Source organism: Danio rerio, chromosome 10 (assembly GCF_052040795.2).
Source record: "Danio rerio strain M-AB ecotype USA chromosome 10, GRCz13ab, whole genome shotgun sequence".
NCBI lineage: Eukaryota > Metazoa > Chordata > Actinopteri > Cypriniformes > Danionidae > Danio > Danio rerio.
In genome coordinates, this window is record NC_141030.1 from 33182501 (window position 1) to 33195193 (window position 12693).

The 12693-nt window shown below is 37.5% G+C and overlaps 1 protein-coding gene across 5 annotated transcripts in view; it reads left to right on the forward strand.

Moving 5' to 3' along the window:
• Positions 1 to 12693, forward strand: part of dlg2 (discs, large homolog 2 (Drosophila)) — a gene marked incomplete at its 5' end in the record, with an annotated part of 395575 nt that overhangs the window by 147952 nt on the left and 234930 nt on the right. Inside the window, 1 exon segment of one of the 5 annotated variants that reach the window (NM_001443111.1) lies at positions 11337 to 11449. Coding sequence (NP_001430040.1) covers positions 11372 to 11449 — 78 coding nt within the window. 5 annotated transcript variants of the gene reach the window in all.

Here is a 12693-nt window from a genome sequence, read left to right on the forward strand (position 1 = left end):
ACTAAACATGTTCTGTTCACTACTTTAAAGTGTACTTGTTTCCAGGGAGTGTGACGAATAAATAGCAGAGTTTCTTCACAATATCCTGTAATCAGCTCACACCTGAAGAGAATCAAGAGCACTTTACTCCACTCAGCACTGGAATTATGTATCATAATAATACGTAGCAGTTAGAATGAACCGAAGATGAAGTGCAATAGTTACATAACAAGCACAAGGTGTACTCCTTTAGCAAAATAGAGCCGTTTATTGATTCGCTTCAGGAGAGATTTATTGCCTCAAATTCAATTTATTTTCAGTTATATTTCCTTCTTAGACACTGTTTATTCATAGAAAGCCAATTGTTGATTAGATTCAATATCTGCTACCCTTTTGGTAATTCCAAGGATATGGAGTTGAACCATGCCTGTAAACCCACTTGATTAATCTCCTTATTTGAGAAGAGAATTGCTTTGCAGTCCTACTTTGGGTAAATATTTAACTGAATTTGAAAGTGATGTATTGACCTGGAACTTTAATGTATGTGTGGCTTTTGTTTTGATCTTTATCTTAAAGCATAAAAAAGCAAGTCTATTTGTAAAAAGTTGTCCACCAGGGCTAGCCTAGATAGAGTCAAGAACATATACAGACAATATAAAAAAAATAAATAAATACATGTACCTCAAAATGATACACTGAAGTTTATCCGACTGTGTAGAAAATGAATATTGATTCACAGCTATGCAAAGCTGTTTTAAGTGCTTTTTCACTAGTGACAGACTTATTATTCACTTTATAAAACCTCAATGTATCATCAGGAACCACAGGTGTCCCTTTCAGTAACACTTTACTTTACTTGAAGGTGTTCATAAGACCGTCATGAAACCTTTATAATGATAATATGACACGTAATGAATGTAAATAAGATTTTATGCATGCTTTTGTCAACTGTTATCAAGTGTCATTTGCTCGTTTTTTTATTTTAAATTCAAAGATGACATTCTTTATTATTACAGCAGGGGGCGGTCTGTGTGGGTCTTAACACCCCAGTATATTGATGGGGACAATATACAGATCAGACGTTAAAAACAAAGTCCTGACTCTCTGTGGTCGTTAAAAATTCCAGGATGTCCTTCGAAAAAAAGTGGGGGTTTAACTTTGGCATCCTGCACGATACATAAATAGTCTTACTTTTTGCCTCAATGAGGGAAAAGTAGTGCTTATGTTTCCAGTTTGCGAACTCTACCTTTGAACTTGTTGGATGTGCCATCGTTCTGACTCCTGGGCATTGGTGTGTGCGACTGAGGCCCCGTTTACACTAGTGCGTTTTAGTTTTAAAACGGCGTTTTAGAATGAAAACGATCCGTGTCCACACTCGCGTTTTACCCAGCGTTTCTGAACTGCTCTCCGTCCACACCAAAACGCTGAAAACGCACATCACGTGACCACACACACACACTTTGGCAAGCGCTGCAGCCTGTCTACCCAGATGAGAGCTCTGCTAGTCGGACTTCTCATCAAGCATCTCTCGCTGGATCTAATCTCACTATATTTATTAAACGTGATATTTCATTCATCTTGTTGTCTTTATCTAACGACATATTCCCTGACTTTGGTCATTGGAATCTATTACTTGTTCTCAGGTAACGTGTTTTGGTTGACCGCAAAGATAAGTTAATGATTTATGTAACCACGTAGCCTATTCTGTATATTGACTGATCGCTTGCCTTTATTTCCTATAATGTATAAACTTATTGTATGTTATACTTTTATAATGGCCATTATCGATTATTAAAACTGATATTCAGCAAAAGAGAGGGTATGTTTCGTATTTTCACTGAAATTGAAAGGAGGCAGTTGTTATCGGCTCCGTTTTGTTATAAATATCCACACAGTGAAGATGACGCTCATGCAGCACGGCGCCTCAACGTTACTGCTGTCTGTTTAGTTGTTAATATTAAAATAAAAATAGGCAGTTCCTTATATCAAGTTTACATTTTATTGTTGAGAAAGTGAAACAACGTAGCCAGGGTGATGTGAATGAAGTTATAAAGTACACTGTTCCCTGTGAAGATTGACGCGTGTCCTCGGTATGTTTTCCATATCAAACTGAGAAGAAGAGATGCTGCCTTGATCAAACTTGCGAAGTCTGAACTTACACGGAGAAGATTCAGGACTGAACTGTGTGTTAGGCTACTTAATATTAAGGAAAAGCCCCAATCAGAGAGGCGAATGTCTGCAGCTCCGCCTCCGTTTTCAGATGTCTCCGTCTTTCCCCATCCACACTGAGACGGAGCAGCAGCGTTTCAGAATGAAAACGGCCTCTCCAGCGTTTTCGAAACGCTCCGTTTTCGGCGCTCGAGAACTCCGGCGTAGTGTGGACGGATGGCGTAACCGTAGCAAAACTTATGCTTTTTCAAACTAACACGCATTAGTGTAAACGGGGCCTGACTGTGTGTGTGTGTGTGTGTGACATGCGTGTGTGAACCTGCACTACTCTGCCTCTGATTGTCAAACAATTGAACTCTATCTAAGCCAATCATTATGTTCTCAGTTACACCACATTTACAGACACACCAATCATCATCACTTTTTGGTTGTGTCCCCCCCAGCCCCGAACACACACACACCACCCCAGAGAAAGGGAGGTCCTGTGGCTGAGAGAGATGCAGCTTGCATGAAAATCGATTTAGTGTTGTTAGTAATGCACATTTTATTGTCAGTAACGGTAATGACGTTGTAGAGGGGGAAACAGTGATTCATTTGATCACTCTTTACTGAAAAAAAATATTTAGTATTTAGCGCTGTTAGTACGGCAGTTTATTTATAGCACCATTATTCCCATCACTTGTCACGACAAAGACAAAAACAAAGGTTGTGATTCATTTGTTTGTCTAGTTGTCATAACAAACATTGTCATAACTGAGCGAATGACACTTGATGGCATAACATGTCAAGTCATGAATATAAAAGCTGAATCACCTCTTTGGGTAAAGTGTTTCCCCCTTTTTTTTTTGCCTGTAGATGTTTTATTTTTTAATTTTTTAATTTTTTTTTGATGATTAACGTTACTTGCTTTTTACCATGAAAGAATTTTGAAATAAAATGTTTTATACTGAAGAAAAAAATGTCACCTTCATCTTAGTTGTCCTGAGGGTGAGTATAATAAAAGAACATTTATATTTGTGTGTGAACTATGTCTTTAAGGCTTACTCCAGTGTTTTTCTACAGCTCCATGCTGTCAGAAGAACATCAGTGAGTAACATTAGTGAGTCAAGGTTTTCATAACTCTGTAGCGCCTCCACTCGCCACCAGCCTGGGCGAATCACGTCCCTGCATTATTGTTTATCACACACCACCCGCATGCTAGCATTTTGACTTATTTGATGGCTGAAATCACTCGCTCTGTGTTCACCTTGTGATTTGGTACAAATAACTTTTTATCATTTTATAATGTACTTTTAAAGAGCCCATATTATGGGTTTTTGAAAATTCCCCTCCATGTAGTGTGTAACACAGCTCTAAGTGAAGTGAAGTATCCAGCTAAGGCTTAAATCTGTAAGAATACAGTGTTTAAAACGGTTGATTCATCTATAAAAGAGTCGACTCATAGTGCTTCAAACGAGTCGCCTTGATACCGATTCATTAGGTGTTTCGCCATGACGTACGAACGAAACCAAGTTATTCACGTGCACGTGCAAACCCGGGAGATTTCAAACCTGAGGCCCCGCCCTCTGACGCAGAAACCCAGAGACACACACACACACACACACACACACACAAACATGCCGGTGGATTGAAGTCACACTGCAGATGGATATATTGAGTCTCTACCCAAAGATGAAACCTCAGCATTATAGTCAAGCAGTTGGAAACTACTGGAAACTTCTGGAAACTACATGCTACAAAGAATACTTCATCAGCGTTTGTTAAAGGAAGGATCAGTAAAGAGTAACTTACTGATGGATGTCAGGATGGTTTTTTCTTCCTTCATTTCTCAAGTGTAAGTACGTGCGATTAACGTTGCCTCGTTGACTCTAGCTTGCAAATGTATTTAGTTGTGATTTGTTACTTGTAACCGCGTGTACTGTATCAGGTTAACTGGCTATATTCTCTTATCGCGTGCAAAGTCACGTTAAAAACGCGACGCGTGCTGCTTTATTAACGGAGCTCCGTGGACGGGGAGTAGTGTGTGTGTCTGTGTGTGCGTGTGAGCGCGCTGTCGTCCGGAGGTGTGTGTGTTTGTGTGTGTGTGTGTGTGCACGCGCGCTCGTTGTCGTCCAGAGCAAGGTTAAGTGCGTGTGTGTGTGTGTGTGTGTGTGCAATATGCGTGTGTGTCTGTGAAAAGAGCAGAGTGAGAAGCTAGGAGATCTCCTCAACTGTTTTTGAGTTTTTGCTCAATAAAATAGTTAGTTGTCTGTATTTTCAAGTCCATAGTCTGTATTTACATTGACCCACTGGCAGCTAAAATCCACGCCTACACTATCGAGCGTGTATGAACTGTCATTACTTTTATATTGCTTATTAGCTGTTTGGCTTTTCACTCTGACTGAAGGCAGCCGACCAATCGCAACAGACTGTCATTGGTCCAATCAGCGCAGATTAGCTTCGCGCTAAGGAGGGGTTTGGGAACTAACAAATCACTGGACGATTCATACAGGAGTCGCTGGGATAATTAGGTAAAAATAAATGCAGATTATAAGACCACGAAAGTGTTTTTTGACCTTGCATGCATATTAAACTGTTGTTGGAGACCCTTACAACCAAGATATGACCCTATTTCATGTATAATATGGGCTCTTTAAATTAATCTTAACTGTTGTTGTGTATAGATGAACTGATATCTGAGTTTAAGCTCTGATTCGCTTCAAAGAACTCTGGGAATTCCAAGACGATGCTTTTTGGCTTTTGCTGATGAGTGTGTTTCTCTGAACGTGAGATGTTGTCAGCAGACAGGTTCGGCGATGTTAAAATGAAGCTCATTTGCAGTTTGTGAAAATGCACGGCAGGGTGTGATGGGAAGCGGAAGGAAGAATAATGAAATCTCTCCTCCTGCTGTAATATGTGCTCACACACACCCACTTAGCAGATCAGTGTGAAAAATGAGAGTCTTATGAGTCTAAGGGCTAACCATTGATCTGTGTGTCAACTGAGTGTTAAAAAATGATGGCTCTTGAAAAATGTGCAGTATTTGTGTTGTAAGTAAGCAGTACACAAACATTATTAGATGACGGTTAATCACTATTGACAAGTAATATTTTTCAGTGGCTTCATGGCTTCGTTCAGTGATATTTTTTTTAAAGGTTTCATTTTCATTTATTAAAAAAGAAACTCTGTGATCAATATGGTACAACATGATTGTTTGGAAAAGTTTGGTCTTTAAGACCGGATCTAAACACACACATGCTAGAAACAGATAGAGCTGATTGCATTATTCCACTAAGAAAAACTTAATTTGGTCAAGCTGGGTTTTTTCCTTTTAGAGCATCACAACAGTGGAAATTAATGACCCAATCTATATTTATATACAGCAGGGAAAATAAATATTGAAAACATCATGTTTTTTTCCTGGGAATAATATTTCTAAAGGAGCTGTTAACATGGAATTAAATCCGATTTTGGAAAAAATCCAAACTGTAAAAACATAAAAATAAAACAAAACTAAATATGAAAAAATTGTTATGTTTAATAACAATAGAATGACACTAGGAGAAAGTACTGAACTACTGATACGTATATAATACTTTATATAAAAGGCTTTTTTTTGGTGATGGCAGCTTAAGGCCTCTCATGTGGAGAATGAAGTCACATGCATTGCTCAGGTGTGAGTTTGTACATTGCTCAGGTGTGATTGTAAAAATCCTGATGGTTCTGTGGGTCTCGTCTATCTTTATTTTGTATTCTCTATTGGATTCAAGTCAGGTGATAACTGGGCCATTCTACAGCTTGATTTTATTTCTCTGAAAGCATTTGAGAGTTTCCTTGGCTGTGTTTTTTATGCCCACCCTGACTTCATCTTCATCATCCTGCTAATGTAGATGTTGGACTAAAGAAGCTAATATAAATTTACATTGAGGAAGGCCACAAGGTTGCTGAAGAACTTCTGAGAGATTTCAACTGCTGTCTGGGATTTCTGCATCTTCCTTTCTTCATGTGTTTAATACATTTCTCCTGTGTTGTTTAATCTTAATTCACATAACTTCATTTGTAAACTAGTTAGATTTGTTTTCTTTCATATACGGATGTCTTTGGTTGTTACCAACATCTGGTGAAAATTTCAAGTCAACCACACCTTTAGAAATGTATTTTCTGTGAGAAATGGTGACGTGTTCAATTCTTATTTCCCCCACTGTATTGTATGTATTCCAATTTAGTGTCACTTTTGATACATTTATTGCATTTTACTGAATTATAAGAAGACTCATAAATAGTACATGCCATTTGAAGAGGCAAATTCGATATTTACAAAATATCAATATTACTTAGATATGGAGTTCACATAAAAACATAGTTACTTTCATTGTGCACATTCTTGTTTTTATTGTAGAATTAAGTAATCCACGTAATTTCAATAAATCCACAGCCATATCACCATGCAGCCCAAGACTGGTTTCTCACTGAAGCTAAGCAGGGCTGAGCCTTGTCAGTACTTGGATGGGTGACCACATGGGAAAATATTGATGGTCTTAGGAAGTCCTAATGCCCCAGTATAGTGAAGGGGACACTATACTGTCAGTGGGTGCCGTCTTTCGAATGAAAGGTTAAACCAAGATCCTGACTTTCTGCGGTCATTAAAAATCCCATGGCACTTCTTGCAAAGAACACCGGTGTCCTGGCCAAATTCTCTTGTTTGGCCCTTACCCATTATGGCCTTCCAATCATCTCCACTCCACTAATTGCTGGTGTGTGTAGCGCTTTGGATGTAGGGTCATACACGATAAATGCACTATATGGGGATGCAGAGATGTCAAACTCAATTCTTGGAGGGCCGCAGCCCTGCACAGTTTAATTCCAACCCTAATTAAACACACCTGATCAAACTAATTGAGTCCTTCTGGCTTGAAACCTACAGGTAAGTGTGTTGGAGTAGGGTTGGAACTAAACTGTGCAGGGCTGCAGCCCTCCAGGAAATTGAGTTTGACATCCCTGGTATAAAAGCAATGTTTGTGTTCTAACAGAGAAAACCAAGTCCATCTTTACAGTTTTTTTTTCTCTAAAAAACTGCAATTATGTTACATTACGGGTTGCAAATGCCATTTCATGTTGGCTTTAACGGGGTCCTCAATTATGCTTCATTATTGAATATCATTGTTGTTTCTTACAGTCCTTTAGGAGAGGTAAAAATAGAAACAATTGAGATAATTGTTAACTTGCAGAGTATAGAGCTATAGAGTGAATGTTAAAAGCATAGCTTAAGAGTATTTGGTCTTTTGTTTGCAGACTTTTGTATCTAAAAGCCAGCATAAGCACAGTTTGATGCATTGTTGAGTTCCTTTAACACTAGTGGACATAATATAAATGCCTTTTTGGAAAAACAACAAACAAAAAGTCAAGATTTACACACACATCTAAACGGAAAAACACAATAAAAAATAACCCTTATCAACTTTATAATTGCTTATTACACCAAACGCAAAATCGCAACACCAACCAACTCGGTGTCTCGCCCCATGCCCATTCTCCCTTTTTTAAAAGATGCCCTTGGTCACTCCAACCAATCCCAGGGCACTTTGTCTGCGTAATTAGGGTGGGGCCTGTGCAGATAAAAAGAGAAAGAGAGAGAGACACACACACACACACCTGCGAATGCAACAGTATAATAATGATTAATTTTATTGAATTATTTTTATTTTTATTATTCAGTTACTGTACCTGAATATTGTTAGACTCAGAAAAATTACTCTTTAAAAACATTATTAATTTATTGATAAAACACTCACTTTATTTTATTTGTATACATTTTTTGTTGTGTTTATATATGCTTGTAGATTGTTTATTTGGTTTTATGTAGATGCAATCCCTGACAGATTCATCATAATCAATCTAAAAAGATGAATTCTTACCAAATAGATATATTTAAGTCATCTGGTAAAATTGTATTTATGTCACAATTATATCGCAGAATAACAAAATATTGCAATGTTAGATTGTTCCAATATTGTGAAACCCTAGAGCCTATTGACTTTGACTGATCGAACAACATCATTTTTGTTTTTGTGTTTTAATCATCTATTTAGTTTCACCAAAAATCGCATGGTGTGAATGTATAATGCTGAAATGTTAATTCTTGCTTTTAAAAAAGCCTCCAACATAATTTAAAAAAGCTTCTCGTGGCATTAAACAATACAATTACAGGTAGAATCCAGCATTATGTTCAGTGTCAGAAGCAGTCTCGCGCAGATGTGAATTTGACACGGATCCAAAGCATTTGAGAAGTGTGAGAGATACAGCTCATGTTTTCCCTCACCGATGGTGCAGACAGATTGTGTTTTTTGGTCTCAGAGGAACCCGAGGAGTGTAAGATGATTTAGCCCACTAGCTTGGGGAACCACATTCATCTCTCTCACTGGCAGAAGAGCCCCAGAACCATCTACTTCTCCTCACAGATAGCGACTGTAGTGGCCCAGGGTCACTCGCTTTGTTAGCACAGACAGGAAACAGAATTTAGATCCTGCACAGGAGATTAAACACCGCTCTGACTCTCTGTTGGCATTATGTAAATAAACCTGCAGATAAGAGAAGGAAGAAAATAAGATGTAAGATGTTAAAAGGAGAGAAAAAAGAATGTTCCATCATCACTTGTTTCTAATCTATTTAAATAAACTCATTGTAAAAACCTACCCCTTTATACATTTCTGGAGAGCGGGAATTATGTAGCCAGAGCGAGGAATGGCTGCATTTCAGCTTTAAAACTAACGATACGAGGCGGTATGATGCTGCTGACAGCAGCTGGTTTTTTTTGCACTTCCAGCTGACCACTTACCTCAGTGTGTACGGCTTTTCTGCTGTTACCAGTTTGCCCAGTAGCTAGATGTGAGATGCAGACAGGTGTTGACCACGATGACAGGGTTTCAGTCTGGTTAAGAACTGTTCCACAAAGCAGGTAAAACAAAAACAAATGACAAAAAATAAAATAAACAAGTAAATAACGGTCTTTTCTTTTTCTAGGTTGATTTGAAAAAACACTGTCGGTTGTGTTTAGGGAAGTGGGTGTTCGGGTCAATCTGTAATTTTGAAGACACTATTGGTTGGGTTTAGGGAAGGGGGTGAGTGCGAGGATCGACCAGTCAGTGAGTCAGTTGACATCAGCCTCTGGTGGAACAGCAGGCACGAATGTCACTTACGAGAGAAATTTGAGATCTGAAAAACCATAAACAGCAACCTCTGGTGGATTTGCAAAATAAAAAAAATAAATAAATAAAAAAAAAACTCCTGGAATGTATTTCGCAATCTCCAGAAATGTATATAGGGGCACGTATTAATAATGAACCTGGGTTGATTTAAACACACACACAAGAAGATATTTTAAAGAATTTTGGAAACTGGTAGCCATTTAGTATTTCCTATCCTACTATGGACATCAATGTTTTGGTGATATCAAAATTTTCTAAATATGTTTGTTTGTGTTTAACAGAAAAATTAAAATGAAAGGTATGGATTTTTTTAAAGGGATGGTTCATCCCAATTTTTTTTACTTACCATTTACTCAGCCTCATGTGGTTCCTAACTTTATGAGTTTCATTTATCATTATTTTTTCTTATAGAAATCCTGTAACGTGTAAGTCAAAGGTTACAGGTTTCAAGCATTTTTCAAAATAATGTTTTTTTGTGTGTGTTCAATATTCAAACAGGTTTGTTACAAATAATTGTGGAGTAAATGGTTACAGAATTTTTAAGTTTTTGGTGAATTATCCCTTTAAGAGTGGGTAAATGGAGAGATTTATTATTATTGTAATGAGAACAAACAAGTTCATAAACAAATCTGTATATCACAATAAGATGTTTGAAGTTTATCACATTGTATATTACATTGTATAAGTTTTTTTCTTTTTTTTTTACTATTTGAGTATTTTTTTTTTTTTCAAACTTTATAGTTGACCCAAAAAGCAAAATTCTGTCATTATTTACTCAGTCTGGCTTTTTTCATACTGTATCATATATACAGAGTGGCTCAGTGGTTAGCACTGTTGCCTTACTTGTACGATTTGGCATTTGGCATTTCTGTGTGGAATTTGCATGTTCTCCCTGCATTTGTGTGGGCTTCCTCCGGGTGCTCCGGTTGCCCCCTGAGTCCAAAGACATGTGCTATAGCTAAATTGAATAAACTAAATTGGCCACAGTGTATGAATGAGTGTGTATAGCCTGATCTCACTAGAAAACATAACTATTTTTACGTTTTGTCAGTTTAGTGCTAATTCGTACAAATTCGCACAAGTTCAGTCATATAAAAACTTACTATTTTTAAAAAGGAGAAATGGCAGCCAACCAGTCCCATAAACCCAACCATCATTGGGGGAAAAGCAAATTATACTAAATTGTAAATTCATATGAATTTGCCTCTAAATCAAAAAGCAGTGAGATTTTGTTGAAGTGTATAGGTGTTTCCCAGTACTGGGTTGCGGCTGCTTCATAAAACATATGCTGAAATAGCAGATACTATGGAGAAGATGGACAAAATGGAGAAGATGCTATAAAGAAGATACTTTAGAGTGGTTCATTCCGCTGTGGAAACCTCTGAAATAAAGACTTAGTGGAAGGAAAATGAATGAATAAATTCTAAATGTGCTCTTCTTTTTTTCAGACCAGGAATGAGAGTTTGTCTCTCATCAAATCCTATTATTAACACTTGTAATTTTGTCTGTATACATGGGGTACTTCTGTTATATTCCTACCCTTTTTAAATGATTGTAATGCTGATCGCTAATATATGTATATATATTTTTTTTTCATGTTTAAAAATGAGCTTAAACACCGTCACAGCAGCAACGTATTGAGTAAACGATGACTTGATTTTCAGTAGGGTGAACGAACCCTTCAGTTCCATGTGTGAATTGCTGTTTAATTATTTGTGAAATTTACTAGCAGCCCCAGAGTGTAAAACTGTTCTACACCATTATTCTTTTTCTTTAGTTTGAGAGGTTTGCGAGTTCGCCAGGCAGCCTTTGAATTTTTTTTGTTATTATTATTTTTGCCCTGCCTCCTCCTCTCTCACCTGCTCTAGGCTCTGTGTGTGTGTAGATTGTACTGAGGGGAGAGAAGTGTGAAGAGCATCTCTGTCCCCCCCTCTCTCTCTCTCTCTCTCTCTCTCTCCCTCTCTTCTGACGCTGAGACTGGTGACTCCTCCACAGTGTTTACTCATAATTCATACGGAGAGATTCCGCTCAGCCACACTATGTTTGCCTCCATTTGGTACGCCAAGAAGCTAGGGCGCAGGCTGCTTCAGAATGCTAGGAAGGCTAAAATGCAAAAGGTAGGTGACAGAGATTTCCATTCACTCTGCTGAGGGTTCATTCAAAAAGAGTCAGACCCGGTTTGTGGCGTGTTTTAATGTGAACTGAGATGAATTTGTGATTGAGGAAGTATCTTCAGGGTGACACATTGCAAGTTCTTTGTTTTTTTTTCTTTCTTTAAAGTTTGTTAACGCTTAAAAGCAGAATGGGAAAACATTTTCCCTCGTGCGAGATTAAGTTCTTCTTTCTTTCTAGATGTAATCTTCAGCATCTTCTAGTGGGAGTAATATAATACGTTTTATCCCATTGTTGGAAAAGCCTCAGCTTGCTTGATGGGCATTAATAATGATCTGTATCGCTCTCGTTAAACTGCAGAAAATCCTCTTAACCTGCTGTCGTCCTGTTATGGTGATGTTTGCCACGCTGTACCATCTGCGAACTTTACCAGTCTGTCTCCCTCTCTCTTTCTCTCTCTCTCATTCTCTCTCTCTCACAGTCTTGAGATGTTCATCATCAGATATGATTTGTCCTAACCTAGCCTGCTTGCCTGCTTCAAATTGAACTATTCCTGTTTGTGACAGGCTCACTTCCAGTCTCGTTTTTCTATTTCTCTCAGTGATCCCCAGTCTTGTTCCCCTTGCTAAATGTTAGATCCTATTTATTGTTAGGGTTTAAAGAGAATGTGTGTGTCTGCGCTTGATCCAGTGTGGGAATGCAACAGGTTTTACACTTCTATCTATCTATCTATCTATCTATCTATCTATCTATCTATCTATCTATCTATCTATCTATCTATCTATCTATCTATCTATCTATCTATCTATCTATCTATCTATCTATCTATCTATCTATCTATCTATCTATCTATCTATCTATCTATCTATCTATCTATCTATCTATCTATCTATCTATCTATCTAGTCTGTCTAGTCTGTCTGTCTGTCTGTTGTATCTCTAGAGTATGTACTCTGAACAATTTACAATTTTGAAAGAAGTCTTATGGTCATTTCAAGGATGTATTCATTTGATTGAAAACAGTAGTAGTAATATTGTGAAGCAGTATTACAATTTAACATTTCAACATATATATTTTTACAAATATAACTTATTCATGTGATGTCAAAACTACATTTTTAGGAGTCATTAACCGAGTCTTCAGAAATCAATCCAATGTTGTGCTCTCTCTTATTTATAAACAGAAACTGTTCCTCAAAACTATTAACCACTAATAACTTTTTAAATATTATTATTATTTATGAGATTCA